A 17,892-nucleotide genomic window follows, 5' to 3' on the forward strand; every position below is an offset into this window, starting at 1 on the left:
ATCAAACACAAAATAATTGATTGCATTAGGATACACCCATTTTAATATAACATACCAAATCATCACTGGTGCAGCCGTTTTAGAAGTCACATAATTAATTAAATGGAGATCACCTGTGCACAGTCAAGGTGTGTCAATTGTTTGTAGTAAAAATGCATCTGTATCTGGAAGGTCCAACTACTGGTGAATCAGTATCCTGGCAAAAACTACATCATGGAGACAAAAGAACACTCCAAGCAACTCTGCAAAGAGTTTACTAAAAAGCTCAAGTCAGAAGATGGATACAAGAAAATTTCCAAGTCATTGAATATCCATTGGAGTCCAGTTAAGTCAATCATCAAGAAATGGAAAGAATATGGCACAGCTGTACATGTGCCTAGAGCAGGCCATCCTCAAAAAACTGAGTGACCGTACAAGAAGGGGACTAGCGGGGGAGGCCACCAAGAGACCTATGACAACTGTGGAGGAGTTACAAGCTTCAGTGGCTGAGATGGGAGAGACTGCACATACAACAACTGTTGCCCAGGTACTTCACCAGTCGCAGCTTTATGGGAGAATGGAAGAGAGAAAGCCACTGTTGAAAAAAAACTCAAGAAATCACAGCTAGTGTTTGCCAGAAGGCATATGGGAGAACCTCTGAAGGAGGTTCTATGGTCTGATGAAAACAAGATTGAACATTTTGGCCATCAGACTAAAGGCCTTGTTTGGCATAAGCCAAACACTGCACATCATCAAAAACATAACTTGCATGGTGGTGGCTTCATCATGCCATGGGGATGCTTCCCTACAGCAGGCACTGGAAGGCTTGTGAAGGTAGTGAGTAAAATGAATGCAGCAAAATACAGGGAAATCCTGGAGGAAAACCTGATACAACCTGCAAGAGAATTGTGACTTGGGAGAAAATTTGTTTACCAGCAAGACAATGACCCCAAGCATAAAGCCAAATCGACACAGGAATGGCTTATAAACAACAAAGCTAATGTCCTGGAGTGGCCAAGTCAAAATCCAAACCTCAAACCAATTGAGAATTTGAGGCTGGACTTGAAAAGTGTGGTTCACTCTCAATCTCCATGCATTCTCACAGAGCTTCAGCAGTTTCGTAAAGAAACATGGGGAAAAATTGTAATGTCCAATTGTGCAAAGCTGTTAGTTGAGACCTAACCACACAGATTCAAGGGTGTAGTTGCTGCCAAAGGTGCATCTACTAAATATTGACTTGAAGAGATTAAGTAATTATGCAATCAATTATTTTGTGTTTAATGATTGAAATAAATTTGTGGAAATTTGTCTTAACTTTCACTTTGACTTAAAAGAGTCTTTTCTGTTGATCAGTGTCAAAAAAGTCAAATTAATTCCACTGCGATTTAGTGTTGTAAAGCAATATAACATGAGATCTTCCGGGGACAGGAGTGAATACTTTTTATAGACAATGTATGTTACATAAAAATATAAAAATGTTGAGATGCATTATGCATTCTATATTGAGTTTGAGTTCATAGCTAAGCAGGGAGGAGTGTTGTGTATTTAATATTTCAGTAATATTTGAGTAATACTGTATTGGAAATATATTGTTTTGATTAAGCATTCTTAGTTTAAACAATTCATTATGGATTATATGTAAAAGTACATGAATGGCTTATGTTATTAAGCCATCATGTCAAATGCACACACTTTGCTAAAGCAAAAAAAGTCTCATCTAGTTACTCACGTGTTTTTCTGTCAAGTGTTTGATGTTTTGGAATTACAAAACATAACAGGGAATTACAAAACATAACAGAGTATTACAGCTGCAGAAAGGGAGGACATCATGAAGGGGAACAGTCACTGTTAGGAGTATTCTACAACTCCAGTGCACCTCCACCATGGCCCCCAGCATCATCAGGGATAACGAGGAGCAGAATGGTGCAAAATCTGTTATGGGTGATTCCACTTACCTGATGTTGACTGGCACCTCCCTGGCAAAAAGGTTTATATGGGATAGAACTTGTTGGGTGTGTCTAGAAAGGATTCCAGCACAGTATGTGGACAAGCTGATTCAAGAAAAGGCCATATTCAATCTAGTACAAGGCAATGAACCTTGATCAAGTAACAGATCCGTGTGGGTGAGCATTTCAGAGATAGTGACCACTGCACCTGGAGCTTTAGCATAGCCACGGACAAATATAGGAGATGATAGGGGTGATTACTTAATCAGTGGCGGGCTAATTACAATGATATTAGGCAGGAACTTGGGAGTGTAAATTGGGAAAAGTGGTTTTCAGGGAAAAGCACAGTGGAAACGTAGATATTGTTCAGTGAAATAGTTGCATGGGGTTCTGATAGGTTTGTCTCATTGAAGCATGTCAAGGTTAAGAAAGACGCAATGTCAGAGATCTTGGAAATCACAAGACCCTGAGACTGCATGAGATATATCCCAGGTCACTATAGGAAATAAGGGAAGAGATTACTGGAGCATTGACAATGATCTTCAGAATCTGATGCGATGTGCTACCGACAGAGTGATCAGCAGCACTGGGGCTCCACAGGGGATTGTCTTGTCTCCCTTTCTCTTCACCATTTACACCTCGGAGTTCAACTACTGCATGGAGTCTTATCATCTTCAGAAGTTTTCTGATGACTCTGCCATAGTTGGATGCATCAGCAAGGGAGATGAGGCTGACTACAGGGCTACGGTAGGAAACTTTGTCACATGGTGTGAGCAGAATTATCTGCAGCTTAATGTGAAAAAGACTAAGAAGCTGGTGGTAGACCTGAGGAGAGCCAAGGTACCGGTGACCCCTGTTTCCATCCAGGGGGTCAGTGTGGACATGGTGGGAGGATTACAAATACCTGGGGATACGAATTGACAATAAACTGGACTGGTCAAAGAACACTGAGGCTGTCTACAAGAAGTATCAGGGCTGTCTCTATTTCCTGAGGAGACTGAGGTCCTTTAACATCTGCCGGACGATGCTAAGGATGTTCTACGAGTCTGTGGTGGCCAGTGCTATCACGTTTGCTGTTGTGTGCTGGAGCAGCAGGCTGAGGGTGGCAGACACCAACAGAATCAACAAACTCATTCGTAAGGCCTGTGATGTTGTGGGGATGGAACTGGGCTCTCTGACGGTGATGTCTGAAAAGAGGATGCTAAGTTGCATGCCATCTTGGTCAATGTCTCCCATCCACTACATAATGTACTGGGTGGGCACAGGAGTACATTCAGCCAGAGACTCATTCCACCGAGATGCAGCACTGAGCGTCATAGGAAGTCATTCCTGCCTGTGGCCATCAAACTTTACAACTCCTCCCTTGGAGGGTCAGACATCCTGAGCCAATAGGCTGGTCCTGGACTTATTTCATAATTTACTGGCATAATTTACATATTACTATCTAACTATTTATGGTTCTATTACTATTTATTATTTATGGAGCAACTGTAATGAAAAGCAATTTCCCTCGGGATTAAAGTATGACTATGACTATTTTGAGGCGGCAGTACAGTGCAAGCAGAATAATACAGTAAAAGCACTGCGAAACAGAAGAGAGGTAGTGTTCATGAACTGTTCAAAAAATCAGATGACAGAGACCTTTGCATCTGCACTGGCCACAGAAGTAGTATCAAAGGATTGAAGGATATCAAATAAGACCAGAAGAAAAAAGAGCAGAATCAGGCCATTAACTGGGTGGCACAGTAGCGTAGTGGTTTACCGACAATACTTTCTGGTACCAGTGATACAGGTTCAATTCCTGCTGCTGCCTGGAAGGAGTTTGTACATTCTCCCCATGACTGCATGGGCTTCCTCCGGGGGCTCTAGTTTCCCCACAGACCAAAGATGCACTGGATGTACATTAACTGGGCATTGCGAATTGTCCCGTGATTAGGCTAGGATTAAATTTGGGGGATTGTTGGATGATGCGGCTCGAAGAGTCAGGAGGGCCTATTCTGCAATGTATCTCCATAAAAACTAAATGGTCAATGAGAATTAAAGCTGCATAGCACCTTGAACCCCAAACATTCTGGATTGTAATAAGCTTAAGATTTAATATTCAGCTGTTTCACTTAGCAAATAGTCTTGCTTATAGCTAGTTAGCAGCAAAAAGCAAACCACACCACAAAAGTCTCGACAAAACAAACATACACATTATTGTATGTGGAACCTAAATTAAAAGTGCACAAGACTAAGCCATGTAACAAGACAACTTCTGCATGACTATCATGGGTTTGAAAGTATTGAGTACCATTCTGTAGAAAAATAAAGCAGTTTGTACTGAATATCAGAGCCGATTATGAAGATATGAATTCTTTTTCAATTAATCATCTTTGGACATTTAAATGCACACTTGGCAAAGAAAATAAAATAAGCTAATACATCTACCTTCATCAGGCTTTTAAATGCGAGCCAGTCAAACTTGTATTTATTGATATTGTTTTTTAAAATTGAAAACCATAAAGTATAAGGATAGCAATTATAATTTGCAGAAGTAATTTTTCACAATAGGAAGAGCTTTGGTAATTTAATTTTTTGTAAATATTGATGATTTAAGGAGTGATATTATTTTAGTTTACCAGGGCAGTTCACAATGTTCAAACCATATATGTACTGTTTAACGTCCCATTAAGTCAGTGCAATTGATGCTGAAAGAAACTGGAGCTCTTCCGTTTAATGATTTGCATTTCACGTTACATTTGAGAACACTTCAACATAGAACTAGCTGTTCTATGGTACATGTTGAAAGGGTGTTTGCACAGAAATAATCAGAAATGGGGCATATGAAACCAGATTCCAAGTTGCTGTCATTTGAGATTAACATTGAAATCAATCAGCAGTTAAATTATTTTGATGGTGTTGGTTGATGCTGAATGTTGACCTAGAAATTATACAATCACTGCAGAAATATTGTTTTGAATCTTTAACACTAATTTTTAAAAGCAGAAAGGGAGTTGGTTTAAGTATAGATTACACCTTAAATTCATATTTCCGTGGATTAAGGTACTTCAATGAAGGTACAGAGAGAGCAGCCTAAGTTCTGTGTTTTACAAGTGGATCATCAATCCCTTAACTTGAAAGCAAAAGTGGGGGGGAGAAAAGTATTTAAACCGTATTCAAGTGGCAGAGCTTCCTTTGCAACTGTGGCAGCAGAGAAACTTAAGATTATTTGTTTAATAGTGAAAACAGATATAGATGCAAATTCTGATTATTTGAATAGTCAGCTATGTTATAGTGATTAATATCTACCTCAATCAACTTGGAACCAGAAACTCACCTGAATCTTCTCCATCCAATTTATAGTGAACAGGATGAAATACTTGTCTCGGTGCATCCTCGGTACTGACTGGCATACCATAGGGATTAGCATAAAACAGCAGCAAAGGTTGGAAGTGACCTCGATTACACTTGGAGACCACATCTTTCCACTTTGATCCGACCTATCAAACATTTTGTTTAAAGTTCATGTTGCACATAATTACATGCTTTACAAAATATACAACAAAGTCAATATTCAAAAACTATTTAAATGAACTTCACAAGTAAGGTGGCTTTAACACAAAATTTCTATCTTTTTGTTAGTCTTCCCCCCCCCCCCCCAACCCAATCTCACTCGCTTTCCAAATATTTGGGGTACATTTTACCAGAATCAGGTTTATTATCTCTCACACACCATGAAATTTGTTGTTTTGTGACAGTAATAAAGTGAAAGCTTTTTCCATCAAGATGGCATCTACGTACAATTCTCCTTCAGTCAACATCTTCTGCATAAATCATGAAACCATATATTTCACTTCTTTTATATCTTTTATGTTTGTTTTTGTCTTGAATGTGATTCTGGAACTGTAGGAGCCTGTGATTTACAGTTTGGAGATCATTTGGGTGTTTCAGAGCTCTGCAGTCTCCAAGAGAGTTCCAGGAGGCAGAGGCAGCATATGGGAACCTTGTGGCAAGAATGCTGCGGGAGGTGGGGGGGGGGGGGGGGCACAAGCTGTTGCTCGACTCATTTTCACCAAATATAGCTTCCATTGTTCACCGACTAAAGCAATGAGGGAGACTAAAATATCGACGCGAATGCGGAAGATGAGCACCAACTACCTCCCTTTTGATTGCTGGTGAGGTTGCTCTGCTATCAGAGAGGGAGATTGCCATTTGATCACTGATGGGATCGCTTGCTGCCAGAAGGAGATAGGTCTGTCGCTGTGCCTGGAGAATGTTACCCAGCATTTTTAGCGTTTTGGATATGAATTTGGACCACTGTCTTCGCCCCCCCCCCCCCCCGTCTTGTAGTTTTTTAATATTCTGTATTTTTCTCAGTACTTTTTGTGTGCGGGGGAGGGGGATCTGGGGGTTGATGATTGTGCTGCTGTTCTTTTCTTTCTTGGTTTCATGGCTATCTGGAGAAGAAGAGTTTCAGAGTGATAACAAATGAACCCTTGAAAGAAAAAATACTATAAATTTCTAGATAATTCCCTGCATATGGTCCAGTCTTCAGATTCACAGCAGTGCACAAGCACTCTTCCACTTCATTTGACCATATCACACAATGCTTATTACTTACTGGTGCTGCGGAACTCAGACTCTGCCTATATGCCAGGAGTAGAAGTACAAACAGGTGATTGAACTTGCCAAAGTGTGGGCACAGAATGGCACAGTAGGCATTCTTGATGGTGTTGTAACAGTGATCAAGTGTGTTGACCCCTCTGGTTCCACATGTAACATCGTTGGCGGTTCTCTCTCAGAAACTTCAAGCTGGCCTGGTTGAAATCCCTCGCAATGACTGGGAAGACATTAGCATGTGCTGTCTTGTCAGTATTGATCACAGTGCTCAGCTCCTCCAGTGCCAGCTTAACGTTTGCCCTTTCCAGGGTTGGAAGGTTCATTGCAACTAGGATGATAGCGCAAAACTCCCTTGGCAGACAGAATAGACTTGACCATCGAATGTTCCATTTGATATTTTCGTACTCTGCTTTGATATCATAACACTGATAGAAAGCATTTAAAAACCTGGACTAAACATCTGGTCCAAAAAAATGCTTAATGAGAAATCAAACTATTTCCTATGATAATTCTACAGCATACTTCAAATTTAGACTGGTTAGTGTGCTTCAACTATAATAAAAAAATTCCAAATATTATTCCAATTTAGAAAGTACTTAAACAGCTAGGTAGTACTTGTTTCAAAATTATAATGAGCTCTGGTCAGGACCAATCATAAAGAGCCACCCAATGTCTCGGATACATTAGAACATTAGAAAGTTTTTTCAAGAACAGTACATTCCGCCCTTCAAAGCATACCAAATTCCTATTTATATAGCAGACATCCCACCCTGCAAAAACTCTTTTCAGGGAGGTAGCACCACTTCCCCTGCCCCCTGCAACCCCATATCCACCACTCCCCCAGGCTGACCTCCAAGGGTGTATGTATACAGGGCATCTTCTTATGAAAGAACACAACAATTTATTTGATCACATATTGAAAATATTTACACACATATTATATATATTCCTTGTTGAGTATTTTGTTGGAAGTCTCAAAGCCAATAGCTAAGTGCTAAACAAAAACAATTTTTCTATTTCTTTTGCAAACTTTCCTTGTACTGTCATATGGCTTGCTTGGCAGATTTGAGCATTTTGCCCGAAGTCTCAACCTCATAGCAGTCTGTGTCAATGAATTTGTTAATTTTGCAAGACATTAGCTTCATAATTATATTATATTATATTATAATGAAGTCTTTTTTTTTATTCTATTACAACTTTAAGCAAGTCTACAGGGAGTTTGGCCTCATCACGCAGGACATCAATAGAGTAGCTCCTTAGCAGCTAGCCAGCTAGTTCAAATAATGTTAGCTATGCTAATGAACGAATGACACCTGTTAAACTCACCTCAACATGTCTTTTACAGTCATTTAACCCACCATGAGCAATAGAAAAGTCACTGTTGCTTGCTGCACTGTTTGCAACACTGTCATTATTTTTGACCCCTATTAGGCAGGGGTACACTTTAGTGCAGTCTGGGGTGAAGCACGTTTTATATTTCCTTTTTTTGGAACACTCTGCCATGGTGCTGCAGGACACTAAACTGAACTGATGGACAATGAAAGAGAGAGAGAGGTCAACTGTAAAGCCCGCCCACAGACAAAAACTCATAGGTCTACTTAGCACAAAGAGAGACCAATCAGGATTATTCTCTCTCTCCCTCTCCCCCTCTTGCTCGCTCTAAAAAAAAATAAAAATTTTAAAAAATCTATTTCCAGGATATTGTATATAATTTACGGGTGTCAGGGAGCCGCTATCAATATGTGGGAGACTCCCGGAACTTCCGGGTGAAGTGGGATGTCTGACATAGTGTGTTGAAATAACTAACGAGATTAGATTTGAAAGTCTCTAAGGTACTACTCTCAACTACATAACTAGGTAGTTTGTCCCATGTGTCCACAATTCCCTGCATAAAGAAATGCTTTCTGATGTTAGTTTAAAATCTCCCCTTAACAAGTCTCCACCTATGGAGATGGTCCTTGCTGATGGATTAATTTTGAAGTAGCAGCTGGCAGTCACCTTACTTATACACTTAACGATTTGAACACTTCTATCATGTCTCCTCTTACTCTATGTCTACTTAGAATAAAAAGATTTAGTTTTTTTTTTAGTCTTTTTTCATAGCACATATCCTGCAGATCTGGAATGAGTCTATTTGCCCTTCTCTGGACTCTCCAGTGCCTTCACATCCTTCACACAGTACAGAGACTAAAAACATACAGTATTCCAGGTGTGGCCTCACAAGCACAATATACAGTTTAAGGATAATTTATCTTAATTTGAACTCCACTGAGCGCATTATATAGCCCAATATTCTATTAGCCTTCTTAGTCACTTCTGTGCATTCATTGTCTAGACGTTAAAAGTGATGAGTCTACCAGGATGCCCAAATCCTTCTCATACAGTGCACTTGCTAATTCAAGATCCCCCCCCCAGTATATATTTGTATCTAATATTTCTATTTCTATGTAATACTTTACATTTACTTACATTAAATTTCATCTGCCATTTATCTGTCCACATCTGGATTTTGTTTAGATCTAACTGTATTGATTCTGCTGCCCAAATGCTAACATCCCATTCCCTTAATTTTGTGTCACTGCCAAACTTTACTAGTTTGTGCTTATCCAAATCATTAACGTAAATTAAAACAGCAGTAGCCCCAAAACCGATCCCTGCTGAACCTAACTTTTAACATCATCTGGGTGTGAAAATGATTCCCTCACCATAACCCATTGTTTTCTGTGTTTGAGGCAATTCTGCACCCATTCACACATCTTACCGAATTCCCACCTCCTGTAATTTGATTATTAACCTCTCGTGGGGTACCCTGTCAAAACCTTCTGAAAGTCCAATAAAATGGTATAAACTGCTCCATTGTTATCAGAAATTTTAGTTGTCTCTTCATAGAACTCCAGCTTATTAGTAAAATATGATTTCCCTTTCTGAACCCATGCTGACTTTCTGCTAACATGCCTTTTCTTATCGGTTGCTTTTCCATCTCATTCCTTATTATTGTTTCCACTATCTTGCCTGCAATACATGCTGAGCTTACTGGTGTACAGTTGCCAGGGTCAGTACAGTCACCCTTCTTATAAACTGGGACAATGTTAGCCCATTTCCAGTCCTTGGGGATTCCTTATATTGCTGTTTTTTTCAATTATTTTTACATATATCTTTATTCATCCATGTAGTTGATCTATTGTTCTTATTGCTTCTCCTGACCTTGCGTATGAACATTTCCTGCACTGCATGTATTACTCTTTAAATTGACCCTATTGTTTCTCAACTGATTCAATGTCAAGTAGTTCCTTCCAGTTTACCTTCTGAAGTCCTTGATGCATCTATGCAAACTTCGCCTTTCTGAAATTCAATTTCATGGCTTCGGTTTTAACTGAAATACTCTCCCAAAAAACTTCGAGACTAACAATGTGATAACCACTTGTTCATAAAGGCTCAAGAACTTCCATACTCAAAATTCTATCCTGATTGTTACCGAATATTAAAGTAGACATGGGTCCCCTTTTGTTGATGTATTAATATACTGGGTCAAAAAACAATCATTCAATAATTCAATTAATTCACTTTCCTGTAATCCATTAGTCACTGGGTTCATAGAACATAGTATAGTACAGCACAGTACAGGCCCTTCGGCCCACAATGTTGTGCCAACCCTCAAACCCTGCCTCCCATATAAGCCCCCACCTTAATTTCCTCCATATACCTCCACCACTGACTCAGGCAGTGCATTCCACGCACCAACCACTCTCTGAGTAAAAAACCTTCCTCTAATATCCCCCTTGAACTTCCCACCCCTTACCTTAAAGCCATGTCCTCTTGTATTGAGCAGTGGTGCCCTGGGGAAGAGGTGCTGGCTATCCACTCTATCTATTCCTCTTATTATCTTGTACACCTCTATCATGTCTCCTCTCATCCTCCTTCTCTCCAAAGAGTAAAGCCCCAGCTCCCTTAATCTCTGATCATAATCCATACGCTCTAAACCAGGCAGCAACCTGGTAAATTTCCTCTGTACCTTTTCCAATGCTTCCACATCCTTCCTATAGTGAGGCGACCAGAACTGGACACAGTACTCCAAGTGTGGCCTAACCGGTGTTTTATAGAGCTGCATCATTGCATCACAACTCTTAAGCTCTATCCGTCGACTTAAGAAAGCTAACACCCCATAAGTTTTCTTAACTACCCTACCTACCTATGAGGCAACTTTCAGGGATCTGTGGACATGTACGCCCAGATCCCTCTACTTCTCCACACTACCAAGTATCCTGCCATTTACTTTGTACTCTGCCTTGGAGTTTGTCCTTTCAAAGTGTACCACCTCACACTTCTCCGGGTTGAACTCCATCTGCCACTTCTCAGCCCACTTCTGCATCCTATCAATGTCTCTCTGTAATCTTTGACAATCCTCTACACTCTCTATACCACCACCAACCTTTGTGTCGTCTGCAAACTTGCCAACCCACCCATCCACCCCCACATCCAGGTCGTTAATAAAAATCACAAAAAGTAGAGGTTCCAGAACAGATCCTTGTGGGACACCACGAGTCACAATCCTTCAATTTGAATGTACTCCCTCCACCACCACCCTCTGCCTTCTGCAGGCAAGCCAATTCAGAATCCACCTGGCCAAACTTCCCTGGATCCCATGCCTTCTGACTTTCTAAATAAGCCTACCATGTGGAACGTTGTCAAATGCCTTACTAAAATCCATATAGATCACATCCACTGCTCTATCCTCATCTATATGCCTGGTCACCTCCTCAAAGAACTCTATCAGGTTTGTTAGACACATTCTGCCCTTCACAAAGCCATGCTGACTGTCCCTGATCAGACCATGATTCTCTAAATGCCCACAGATCCTATCTCTAAGAATCTTTTCCAACAGCTTTCCCACCACAGACATAAGGCTCACTGGTCTGTAATTACCCGGACTATCCCTACTACCTTTTTTGAAAAAGGGGACAACGTTCACCTCCTTCCAATCCTCCGGTACCATTCCCGTGGACAACGAGGACATAAAGATCCTAGCCAGAGGCTCAGCAATCTCTTCCCTCGCCTCATGGAGCAGCCTGGGGAATATTCCGTCAGGCCCTGGGGACTTATCTGTCCTGATGTATTTTAACAACTCCAACACCTAATCTCCCTTAATATCAACATGCTCCAGAACATCAACCTCACTCATATTGTCCTCACCATCATCAAGTTCTCTCTCATTGGTGAATACCGAAGAGAAGTATTCATTGAGGACCTCGCTCACTTCAACAGCCTCCAGGCACATCTTCCCACCTTTATCACTAATCGGTCCTACCTTCACTCCTGTCATCCTTTTTTTCTTCACATAATTGAAGAATCCTTGGGGTTTTCCTTTACCCTACTCGCCAAGGCCTTCTCATGCCTCCTTCTTGCTCTTCTCAGCCCCTTCTTAAGCTCCTTTCTTGCTTCCCTATATTCCTCAATAGACCCATCTGATCCTTGCTTCCTAAACCTCATGTATGCTGCCTTCTTCCACCTGACTAGATTTTCCACCTCACTTGTCACCCTACCATTCTTTATCTTCCTCACTGGGACAAATTTATCCCTAACATCCTGCAAGAGATCTCGAAACATCGACCACATATCCACAGTACATTTCCCTGCAAAAACATCATCCCAATTCACACCCACAAGTTCTAGCACTGTCACCCAGATGCTCACCCACTGAGAGATCTGTGACCTGACCCGGTTCATTACCAAGTACTAGATCTAGTATGGCATTCCCCCTAATCAGCCTGTCCACATACTGTGACAGGAATCCGTCCTGGACACACTTAACAAACTCTGCCCCATCTAAACCCTTGGAACTAATCAGGTGCCAATCAATATTAGGGAAGTTGAAGTCACCCATGATAACAACCCAGTTATTTTTGCACCTTTCCAAAATCTGCCTCCCAATCTGCACCTCGGTGTCCCTGCTGCTACCAGGGGGCCTATAGAATACTCCCAATAGAGTAACTGCTCCTTTCCTGTTCCTGACATACATCCACACTGACTCAAAAGAGGATCCTGCTACATTACCCACCCCCACTGTAGCTGTAATAGTATCCCTGACCAGTAATGCCACCCCTCCTCCCCTTTCCCCCCCTCTATCCCTTTTAAAGCACTGAAATCCAGGAATATTGAGAATCCATTCCTGCCCTGGTGCCAGCCAAGTCTCTGTAATGGCCACTACATCATAATTCCATGTATGTATCCAAGCTCTCAGTTCATCACCTTTGTTCTTGATGCTTCTTGCATTGAGGTACACACACTCCAGCCCTTCTACCTTACTGTCTTTACACCATTTATTCTACTTCTCTTTCCTCAAAGCCTCTCTCTATGTTAGATCTGGCTTTACTCCATGCACTTCTTTCACTGCTCTATCGCTCTGGGTCCCATCCCCCTTGCAAATTAGTTTAAAACCCTCCCAAATCATGCCAGCAAACCTACCTGCAAGAATATTGCTTCCCCCTCGAGTTCAGGTGCAACCCATCCAATCTGTATAGGTCCCACCTTCCCCAGAAGAGATCCCAATGATCCAAAAATCTAACTCCTCAGCCACGCATTCAACTGCCATCTCCTCCAATTCTTACCATCACTGTCACGTAGCCCTGGCAGCAATCCTGAGAATGCCACCCTTGAGGTCCTGTTCTTCAGCCTTCTGCCTAGTTCCCAAAACTCACACTTCAGGGCCTCATCTCTCCTCCTGCCTATGTCATTGGTCCCTACATGTATCATGACTTCTGGTTGCTTACCCTCTCATACCAGGATGTCATGCACCCGGTCAGAGACATCCCAGACCCTGGCACCTGGGAGGCAACAAACCATGCGGATGTTCTTCTCACGTCCACAAAATCCCCTGTCTGCTCCTCTGACTATGGAGTCTCCAATGACGACAGCTCTCCTCTTCTCCGTCCCACCCTTTTGCACCACCGGGTCAGACTCAGTGCCGGAGGCCCTGCCACCGTGGCTCACACCTGGTCGCTCGCCCCCGCCAACAGTATCCAGGACAGTAAACCTATTATTCAGGGGAATGGTTACAGGGGTGCTCTGCACTACCTGTCTGCTCACCTTCGCTTTCCCCCCTCCAACTGTCACCCAATGACCTGCTTCTGACAGTCTAGGTGTGACTACCTCCCTGTAGCTCTCATCTAAGACTGCCTCATTCTCCCTTATGTGCCATGCGTTAAATCTTTTCTCCATCTTAGCTGAACTGGCACGTGGCACAGGCAGAACTTCCAAGAAGACCACCTTGTCAGTTCTATCCCTAAGCTTCCCCCCAACTCTTTAAATTTATCTTGCAGAACTGACAGCCTGCCCTTACCTATGTCATTTGCTCCGATATGGACAATGACTACTGAATCCACCCCAGCTCTGGCCAGGAACTTATCTACTCATTCGGATATCGTCTCCTAATGTTCCTAGTAGGCAACACACTGTGCAAGAGTCCTTGTCAATACACACCTGATTCTCAATCCCCCTGTTAATTGAGTCACCTACTATCACTACTTCCTTTTTATGGGGTTTCAGTTTAGGATTAGAGAGTCTTGTGGGACTCTTCTGTCCTACCTACCAACTCTGGGATTTCATGGTTATTGTTGAGCACCGCTAGATGTACAAAATGGTTGGACACTTACAACTGAGGATGATGCTCCCATACAGTGTGAACCTCTTACTCTGTGCTTCCTTCCCACCTGTCTCTTTCTTTCTAGTCTGGAGTCTCAACCCATTGCTCGTGGGTGCACGCATCTCCCTAAAGAGCATCAGGAGCACACCTGCCAATCCTCTTCAACATTGCAGATCAGCTATCTCCTTAATTTCAGCCACTTTGCTCCCGAGGCATTGGATTAGCTGACATTTCTTGCATATGAACACTCCAGGGGAGTACATTTCCATAAATCCAAACAAAAGACAAGACTGACATTGCAGAGGCTGCATTATTATACTTTGGGGGGGGGGGGGGGAGGGCGAAAAACTACTGAAGATAAAATAGTTGTATTTATTTAAATTCTTAAAAGTAAACTACTATTTATACTACTATTCCTACAACTATTCCTGATGTACCAGATAATGCTTGGACCTTCCCCAGACATTATAGATTTGCTTCCCTGATTGATTCACTTTCCCTGCCAGTAAACTAGACTACAAAGCAACTCTTGGTCCTGCCTTATTAGGCCTACAACAACTACACCACTATCTAAATACTGGCTCACTTTTTCATCAAAAGCACATTAAGCACCTCTTTTACTGCTGACGCTAGCAAACTGCTTATACAAAGACGAGAAAACCGGCCACCCAAAACAAGTGATAGGCTGGAAAACACTTCCTTTGCGGCCCCTGCAAGGTGACCAAAAGCAAGTTATGTAAGCAGCCACATCCAAATGTAAAACAGAACAAAAGAACGCTACTAAACAGACCTTTTTGCTCACACACTCCTAAATCGTGTGCTTTGCTATGGCAGGAAGCGGATAAAAGTAAACTTGGTACAAGTATGCAAGAGCTGAATGCTCATTTCAAAATAACACTCACTGATCACACTGTATAACAATCAGTGGTTCTGATGAAAAATCAACCACCTGATGACTGTTTCTCTCTCCACATATGCTACTTGATGGTCTGTACACTTATCTTATTCCAGTTAATAACTTTAAATTGTTGACGACTTAAACTTTATTTTGTCAGTGTATTATTGTTTACCTGCACTACACTTTCTATGTAGCAGGTAAACTTGATTCTGCATTGTTATTATTTTACCTTGTTCTACCTCAATACGCTATGTAATGATTTGATCTGTATGAACAATATGCAATACAATCTTTTCACTGTATCTTAGTATATGTGACAATAATAAACTAATAGAAGCAACAGTTCTTGGGGTCCAGTCCATTAGCTCTCTGATAGTGGTCATGAAAGTAAATAGGAAGGTAAAGACGACGATCAGTCAAGGAAATGAGTTGAAGAGTCAAGAAGTCATGTTGCAATTGCCTAACACCTTTGTTGGGCTTTATATGGTGGGAGTCAAAGCTGTGGAATTTACCTGAAGACTCACTCAATATTTTAGGAAGTTTCTTCTCCTCTGCCATAAGATTTCTGAATGGCCCATGACCACTACATTATTATTCCCCTTTTGCACTTTTTTATTGTAATATAGCAATTTTATGTCTTATAATGTACTGCTTTTACAAAACAAGACTTCACAACATACATCAGTGATAATAAACCTGATTCTGATCAACTGTCATTCTAAATTTAGGCTTAATGAAAAGGCCACAACTGGAGAAGAACTGTGTGGTTAAGGGTAAGTGTACTAGTTTTGGTCGGAGTTTTTGATAGCCAAGTTTACAGAGGGAAGAATAAACTTTCCATGAGTACTTTGGAATAACCATGTGAAAAAAAACTAATGAGTCCATTTTAAGCAGATTTTTTTGCAACTTTAGTGTATTTGTGGCAGACATGATTTGTAAGGGTCTAATAGAGCAGTGTCATATTATGTACTGCTTAAATACTTTCCCATCTTCCAACAATGAACTGAATGAACTGTTTTCAAATGGCAGTCCCTCATATTCATTTTGTCTCAAATAAAAATCAATAAAGCCTGTTTAATTCATATATACAAAAAAAAAAATCACACACTGGGGGCAGACACTGTTTGACCATAAATTGTGTTTATTGCAACATTTCCCCCTTCCGTTTTCTCCCTTCTATAGGTGACCATGATTTCAATTTTATCCAGCTGTTAAACTATTCCTATAAATCTCAAAAACTTTCCCTCACACTCAAGGGCCTATTTTTGTGAACTCAAGAAACTGTAGTTGTGGACACAGCTCAGCACAACATGGAAAGCAGCCTCCCCACCATGAATTATGTCTATACTTCACTAAGTAAGGCAGCCAGCATAATCAAAGCCCCCACCCACCTAAGATGTTCTCTCTTCTCCATTCTTCTATTGTATTGTCCAGAAGAAACAAAAGCCCATTATTGTGATAACTTTACATTGAACTTTGAAACCACTACCACTAAGTTCAAGGACAGCTTCTAGCCCACTGTAATAACACAAGCTGAGTACCCCTTATTCGAAATTCCAAAATCCAAGTACCTCCAAAATCTGAATTTTTCTTTTGAGCACTGACATGTCACAAATGGAAAATTCCACAAGTGCATAGACAGTTTCGAGAAGTGACCTCACGTATATGATGAATGGAAGTTAATAAAAAATAGAAGAGCACTGCACAGAGCAAAAAAATGAAGATCTCGATTGTGCACTGTCAGTGTTGGAGTGACTGTATGCCACTTATCAGTACGCTGATCACAAAACAAGCAAAGATCTATCACAACAAACTTAAGATTGAAGATAATTGTGAATATTCAGTAGGCTGTTTGTAGAAATTTAAGGAAAGGCACCACATTAAATTTTTCAATCATCCGCTGATCACAAAAATCTAGCACCAGAATAACTCTATGATACTGATTGTTTTTATACTTCACATAAAACATAAAAAAACATAAAATACAAATACAAAGTACTATAACATTTTCATCAAAAGACAGCATCTGAGATGGAGATGGCCTGCCACTGTTTGTAGTTATTCAACAGCTGATTTCAGGTATTGCCCAATGCTGCTGTGTTGCTTTTGTTGTCCTGCACAGATTATATTTTTATTATATCAATGGTATGTAATAATTTTTACTGTTAAGTACACACATGTGATGAACAAGTATAAGACAGACTACTTACTGGTAGCACAAATTCAGAATCGAAAATGGTGATCTCAACCTATATTCCAAAATCAGAAAAAAAATCCAAAACACTTCTGGCCCTAAGCATTTCAGATAAAGGGTACTCAACCTGTACTATTAAATGGCTCCCTCGTGTGATAAAATGGACCCTTAACCTCACAATCTACTTTTTTTAGGATTTTGCACCTTATTGTTTACCTACACTGCACTTTCTCTGTAACAAATCACACTGAGCTTTGTTTTGCATTCGTACTGTTTTCCCTTCTACTTCTTCAATGCACTGTGTAATGACTTTTCACTCCAACTTAGTACATGTAAACCAATTCCAATTCTTTTTAACAGACAAACGATGTAAATCTGTGATCAAATTAGAATCCGAATGCCATACTTAAAAAAACACTGATTTAAATCTCACCTCTTTAACATTAGCATCATCAAAGAAAATCCACTTAGAGCTTTTAGTATGAAAGGCAAATGTACAGTAGTGTCTGTTGGAGTAGCATACCATCCCAACAAGGAACAATTCACTTCTTTTAGCAAATTCATCAGTTGCTCTGAAAAAAAGCTTAAAGATCATGCAACATTACTAATGAGGCTGTGTTACCACATTTCTCAA

General features: G+C 40.8%; 1 protein-coding gene across 1 annotated transcript in view; it reads right to left on the reverse strand.

Moving 5' to 3' along the window:
- LOC140195211 (inactive ubiquitin carboxyl-terminal hydrolase 53-like) overlaps window positions 1-17,892 on the reverse strand; it is a 142,728-nt gene that overhangs the window by 76,813 nt on the left and 48,023 nt on the right. Inside the window, exons 8-9 of the mRNA XM_072253157.1 lie at window positions 17,692-17,841; window positions 5,245-5,407 (exon numbers count right to left, since the gene is read on the reverse strand). Coding sequence (XP_072109258.1) covers window positions 5,245-5,407; window positions 17,692-17,841 — 313 coding nt within the window. The remainder of the gene's footprint in view (window positions 1-5,244; window positions 5,408-17,691; window positions 17,842-17,892) is intronic.

Source organism: Mobula birostris, chromosome 3 (genome assembly GCF_030028105.1).
Source record: "Mobula birostris isolate sMobBir1 chromosome 3, sMobBir1.hap1, whole genome shotgun sequence".
NCBI classification, from domain to species: domain Eukaryota; kingdom Metazoa; phylum Chordata; class Chondrichthyes; order Myliobatiformes; family Myliobatidae; genus Mobula; species Mobula birostris.